Consider the following 6,357-nt stretch of genomic DNA (forward strand, 5'->3'; position numbering starts at 1 on the left):
GGCAAAATATATTCTAATGTTATCCCTAGCATGTTGTGTCCTCGACACTGCCGTGGGGTGGTCCTAATGTTTTCCTATTTTATAGACTAGTCTCCATGGCCTGCATTCTTGGTCCCGTAGAAAATTCGTTTCACTTCTTACTGGTATATGTTTGTTCTTATCTTGAGTTGTGGGTCACAAAATCACTTCTCAAACAGTGCACCAAACTTTGAAGATTGTTTTTGTCTGTTTTGGTGAGAGCTCCTCTGGTGTTATTTCTGGCTGAAATTTGGCAGTTACCTCGAACATTTGATCAAGTTTGATGTCTCAAAGTTACAGATTTTTTCGAGTTAGTTTGATCACGCTTTTTCCAAATTTTTGAAATTCGGGTGTAGTACACCCGATAGTATAAAGCCAGTCTCTTTGCAAAGGCAAAGGTGTGGCTACTCTCGGGTGTACTACACCCGAGTTTCAAAAACTTAAAAAGAAACGCATTGAAATCCAGTCTCGTTTGCAAATAGCCTTTCAATATGGTCGTGGCTCCCTACATCGGCCTGCAGTTCCCCTGAACAAATTATGGACTGAAAAAAGATGTCTAGCTCTTGTTGTAATCTCCAAGCTTGTAGCTATAAAACCAGCGGGGCTGCTCTGGAAGATAAACCCAACGGCCATCATTCAGTAAACTGAACAGACATGTCGCAGGTGCAGCATAGCCTCCATGAGCTGCTACTCCTGCTGCAGGCGAGGTCTCCGTCTCCACATGCAGCCCTAGTGGTCTCTGCCTTGCTCGTCTGCCCTCTTCTCGTCATCCTGGTCGTGCGCCTCTTTGGGACGGCCATCGCAAGAGAGCAGCTGCTGAGCAAGCTGCCATCTCCCAGCTTCAGGCTGCCGATCATCGGCCACCTGCACCTCGTCGGCTCCCTCCCGCACGTCTCCCTCCGCGACCTCGCCGACAAGCACGGCCGCGACGGGCTCATGCTGCTCCGCCTCGGCGCCGTCCCGACGCTCGTGGTCTCGTCGCCGAGCGCCGCCCAGGCCGTTCTGCGCACGCACGACCACGTCTTCGCGTCCCGGCCCTACTCCCCCGTCACCGAAATCCTCTTCTACGGCCCCTCGGACGTCGCCTTCTGCCCCTACGGCGAGCACTGGCGCCATGTCAAGAAGATCGCCACCACGCACCTCCTTACCAACAGGAAGGTCCGCTCCTACCGCCATGTGCGCGAGCACGAGGTAAAACCGTCAATTTGATTGCATGTTTGGCATTTTTCAGTCAGTCGCCTGAATTTTTTGCTGAAACATTTTGTCATTGTTTCGGGGGCCTACCCCTATCGTATAGAATCATTTTGTCATTTTCAATGTTTATGTATTTTTCTACCTTTTCACTTGCTAAAAATATATATTCGGGGGACTCGTGGAAATTTGTGCTCCTAATTATTGGTAAAATTCTTTCCCCTAGAAAACTGTTTGGGGTAAGAAAACTTGGAATCTTCTATCTTCCCCTTCGAGATTGAGATTATTCTTCCATCCCCATAGTGTCTGTCTATTCATCTTACACATTCGTTTTAAAACATAAAATATTATATGGATTTCCTATCCTAAGGGTTAGGCTGCCCATGTTCTTCATTTCAGTCGGTTCCTTGTCCATTGGATTATCTTGAGTTTTTCTGAGCGGTGTGATTATGGGCTCCATCCTGTGATTAGTTATTATTTTCTGAGCTTTGAAGTATTATTAATTTGATTCAATTACACCACTAGTGCTAGAACTTGGCATACAAGTTCACTTTAGTGCTAGAACTTGTGGTGTACATACAAGTGGTTCAAGAACTTGACTTGACGGTGTAAATACGGTGTTGTACACACCTGCGGCGCGCGAGTTTGGTGTATGGCCTGCTGTCAAAGGGCAGGGCGTGTGGCCTGTCTTTTGCGAAAAGCCTCTCGATATTTTTTTTTCTTGACGAAAAAGTCCCTCAAGAGAAACTGTACATAAAAAATAAAGCTACTCGTTCAAACTCGCGTACTATAGGTCACCTGCGCTGGTGGCTAGCCAGCACACCAATTTGGATTTGATGTCAGTATAGATACATAGGCTTTATATATACTTTAGGCTTAACCATATAAATTAAGAATTTTAGTCCAAGAAACAAAATACAGCAGGTTACATAGCCAGGCATACCACCCCAACACAAGACGTCCAAAGTATAATTACACTTTGCATAATTTAAAAATTCATGTCATCTAAAAAATAATTCACGCATTATTTTAAAACATATTCATACAAATTGAAATATTTATGAAATATAAAATCTGTTTATAAGATTTAAATAGTACACATTTTAGAATCTGCAATCTGATGGCACACTAGGCTCATATTTATTTTCCATACATATTATATATATAAATTTAATTCAATAATGTTTCCATAAAACACAAAAAAATTATTAAAACATGTTAACTCTTTTTAAAACAACCTAAAATTTTCTTATATCATGATCACTTTTATATACTACATGAATATGATATTAAAAATCAGGAAAAAAATGACATATATAAGAATTTATTTAATATAAGAAAAATTCTAAAAAAAAAATTGTTTTTCTTAAATTGTGAACATTTTTTAAAATAATAGTTTTTTTAAGAATCATAAGTTAATTATGTGGGGTTTTGTTAAATTAGTATGTGGATATGTTTTGACGTTATATGAACATTTTTAATGTAATTTATTTTACTTATATGTATATTATTTATAACACATTATTACAATTTACAAAATTTTAGAAATCCCCAAAACTAAAATGTTGAAATTTTCTGCACTGACTCCAATTCAGTTCAACGACACGATCATTTTCCGTTATAGTCATAAAGTGTAATTATACTGCAGAAATATGTTACCTCGTCGTTTGGAGTTGTATCCCCGGGCACTAATTTAATTATATGGATTTTTGTTGAATTAGTGGGTGGATTCGTTTTGATGTTATATGAACATTTTAATGTATTTATATTATTTATATGTGTATTATTTACAGCACATAATTATAATGTACATGTTTTTCAACAAATTTATAGCACATAATTATAATGGTTTCATTGACGACAATTCAATTTAGTGTCAAGATCGCGTTGTGTTATATTCATAAAATGTTATAAGACATCACAATTTTTGTGAGCCAAATTATACATCACAAATAAGTGACCTTGTTTGTTGTGGTGGTATGCCCAGGCACTTATTTACCCTAAGGTTCCTGGTTTGGATTACCGAGCATGCACTGATTTTTCAGATTAAAATTGTCTAGTCAAATTTCTTTTTGAGAAATGTCCAGTCGGAATATCTAAAGGATATGTATCCTCACGTGACAAAATGCCGTGTAGGTGGGCTGGCAATCCGCAGGTCGCTGGTTTGAACCTCCGGTGGACCAATTTATTTTCTATACCTTTTCTATAAGAGAAAAAATAAATTGTTGAGGGGCCTGTCGCAAAACAAAAACAGGCCGTGTTGGCATGCATAGTCAGCGCCGCAGGCGTATGAAACACCGTATTTGCACCATCAAGCCAAATTCTTGAACCACTTATATGTACACCGCAAGTTCTAGCACTAAAGTGATCATTTGTGCCAAGTTCTAGCACCAGTGCTATAATTGACTCTTATTATTTTCTAGGGGGGACAACGAGAGTCACATTCTAAGTGATGTGATGCACAGTAATATCAGTTATCTATAACGATTTTTCTCTTTAATTAAATTAATGGAAGTTGCGCTACTTTACACTTCTTCTTACATAGAATACTAGTATAGTGCAAGCTCTGCATGTAGTATGTGTGAATATCTTGAATTTAGCATTTTTCTTCTCCCAAAGTATTATAGTCTTATTATTTTGTTTCATTTTCTATCAAGGTAATACTATTCCATAAACTATATCTACTACAATAAGTTTTTGTTGCTCAACTAAAAATAAAGTTTTTGTTGCTTTTCCTTTTTAGGTAATTGTGTTGCATTTCGTGTCATGGTGTCCATTGTTTTCTTTGTGCATGATATTCATCTGAGCTCAATAGATTTATATAGTAGTCTCATCAATAAGTCTAGCTCTTTTTTCATATTCATGTTATGGACAAGGGACACCATGTTTACAAAAAGCAATAGTTCTTAGATGCAAATTTATCTAATGCTACTAACAAAGTGATTGAAAGCTCTAAAAAATCAGGCAACTTACATAAAGACAACCGATTTGATTGAGTGATATATTGCACCATGCATGGCTACACGTTATACACCATATCAGCCATACTAAAATTAATTTTCACAGGTGATGTTTGTCATGGCCAAGATTTGCAATGCAGCCTCCAAATGCACCTCCATCGACTTGAGTGATTTGCTCAGTGCCTTCACGAGCGACATCGTGTGCCATGTTGTCTCCGGCAAGCTTTTCAGGAAACAAGGCCATGATAAACTCTTTCGGGAACTCATCGATGCCAACGCATTGCTTATCGGTGGATTTAACCTGGAGGACTACTTTCCCATGTTGGTGAAGCTGGGCATCATCAAGAGGATGGTTTGTGCCAAAGCTAGAAAGATTAACAAGATGTGGGATGACCTTCTCAATAATCTCATCGATGAGCATGCAAGCAAGCCGACGTCAGAACATGATAACGAGGAGAATGACTTCATCGATGTGTTGCTTTCTATTCAACATGAGTACAACCTCACGAGAGACCATATTAAAGCCCAGATGGCGGTATGATGTCACAAACATTGCCTACACATGTGGAACCTTATATAACATTGATACTTATATATGTATCTATATTTTTGTAGATCATGTTCGAAGCTGGGACAGATACATCATTTATAGTACTAGAATATGCAATGATTCGGCTCGTGCAAAATCCTCGCCTCATGGAGAAGCTACAAGATGAGTTGAGGAGTTCTATACCAAAGGGAAAAGAAATGGTTACCGAAGACGATATCAAAAATGTGGCCTATTTGGAGGCAGTCATCAAAGAGACACTTCGGCTCCATATGCCTGCACCGCTCCTTGTGCCCCACCACTCCATGGTCGACTGCAACATAAAAGGCTACAAGATACCATCAGGAACGCGCACCATCATCAATAGTTGGGCCCTTGCAAGGGACCCTGGCAGTTGGGAGAATGCGCAGAAGTTCATGCCTGAGCGGTTCATGGATGGCGGTAGCGCCGCAACTATGGACTATAAGGGAAATGATTTCGCCTACTTGCCATTTGGCACCGGGCGGCGGATGTGTCCAGGCTTCAACTTTGGGATTGCGACCATTGAAATCATGCTAGCAAATCTAGTGTACCGCTTCAACTGGAAGCTACCAGAAGAGTCGATGAAAGGCGGCATCAGTATGACTGAATTATTTGGGGTGACAATACGCCGGAAGGAGAAGCTCCTTCTTGTCCCTATAGTGCTAGAAGATTAAGATATTGGTCCATATTATTGTGTGTGTGTGTGTGTGTGTGTGTGTGTGTGTGTGTGTGTGTGTGTGTGTGTGGAGAAGATTGACCACTCGTGTGTGCTCTGCCTACATAATAGTATTGTGTATGTGAACTTTGGACTTATTGGTAAGCACAAGTGCATTGAATAATCAAACCATTGCATCATAAATAGAATACCGTATTTGTCACTCGCAATTGACACTGTTATATAAATGGTCATATTGGACAGTTTTATATGTGGCAGAAGTTACCCTCCTCAGCAATGCTGAATACTTGATTGCACACTTGATTTTATTCACATAGAGATAGAGATCCGATAAAGCACGGGTGGACATGGTGCCACGTACGCGAGGTTGGTATCATACCACGTGATTCGTGCAGTTCTTATACCGCGAGCATGTATATTCATATCTCCGCACCATATCCAGCTTGTATACCTTTCATATTCTATCTGACAGGTCAGGTCTGTGGCATGCAAATAAACGACATGCATTGAATCGCTCGTTAGTTGCAATGGCTACCTGCAGCACGCTACCCTCCTTCTCTTTAATCCATTCAGCCTTATTGCTTTGCCCTCGTTCTCGGCTTCTCGCTCTCTTGCCACCATCTTCTCGCCACAGGTCGGAGCCATGTGTTTATCCATGTCGCAGGGAAGCTCTCCGCCACCTTCATCCAATGTTAGTTCTAGCCAGGTCACCCCGTTCATTCTCATCCATTGCCCTGAGTAACGCCCGGTACATGGTCTGGTTCATTTCAGGCAGTGGTAAACCCGGTGAGGCATTTCTACAAGAGTGATCGCCATGGTGTAAGTTCATCATCTACCTTTTCACCCATCGTTTGAACTCTGTCCAACTAACACAAATCCCTTGCAGACAGGAGGATGCAAGTTTCGGAAGCGAAAGAACAAGTATATACCGTACTTGAGCCCCT

General features: G+C 40.6%; 1 protein-coding gene across 1 annotated transcript; it reads left to right on the forward strand.

Annotated features, from left to right (window-relative positions):
- The first annotated feature begins 627 nt into the window (after positions 1 to 627).
- On the forward strand, positions 628 to 5,622 carry LOC119352894 (indole-2-monooxygenase-like). The gene is made up of 3 exons (XM_037619487.1): positions 628 to 1,209; positions 4,276 to 4,704; positions 4,785 to 5,622. Exons 1-3 carry the CDS (start codon positions 673 to 675, stop codon positions 5,409 to 5,411), a joined length of 1,593 nt encoding a protein of 530 aa, XP_037475384.1. The 5' UTR covers positions 628 to 672; the 3' UTR covers positions 5,412 to 5,622.
- The last annotated feature ends 735 nt before the right edge of the window (positions 5,623 to 6,357 follow it).

This window comes from Triticum dicoccoides, chromosome 2A, assembly GCF_002162155.2.
Source record: "Triticum dicoccoides isolate Atlit2015 ecotype Zavitan chromosome 2A, WEW_v2.0, whole genome shotgun sequence".
NCBI lineage: Eukaryota > Viridiplantae > Streptophyta > Magnoliopsida > Poales > Poaceae > Triticum > Triticum dicoccoides.

Bases quoted from the DNA above. Each gene is read 5' to 3' on its own strand.
- LOC119352894 (XM_037619487.1), top strand. From the start codon at position 673: ATGTCGCAGGTGCAGCATAGCCTCCATGAGCTGCTACTCCTGCTGCAG. The intron at 1,210-4,275 runs GTAAAACCGTCA...TAATTTTCACAG, and splicing joins GCCATGTGCGCGAGCACGAG to GTGATGTTTGTCATGGCCAA. The intron at 4,705-4,784 runs GTATGATGTCAC...ATATTTTTGTAG, and splicing joins ATATTAAAGCCCAGATGGCG to ATCATGTTCGAAGCTGGGAC.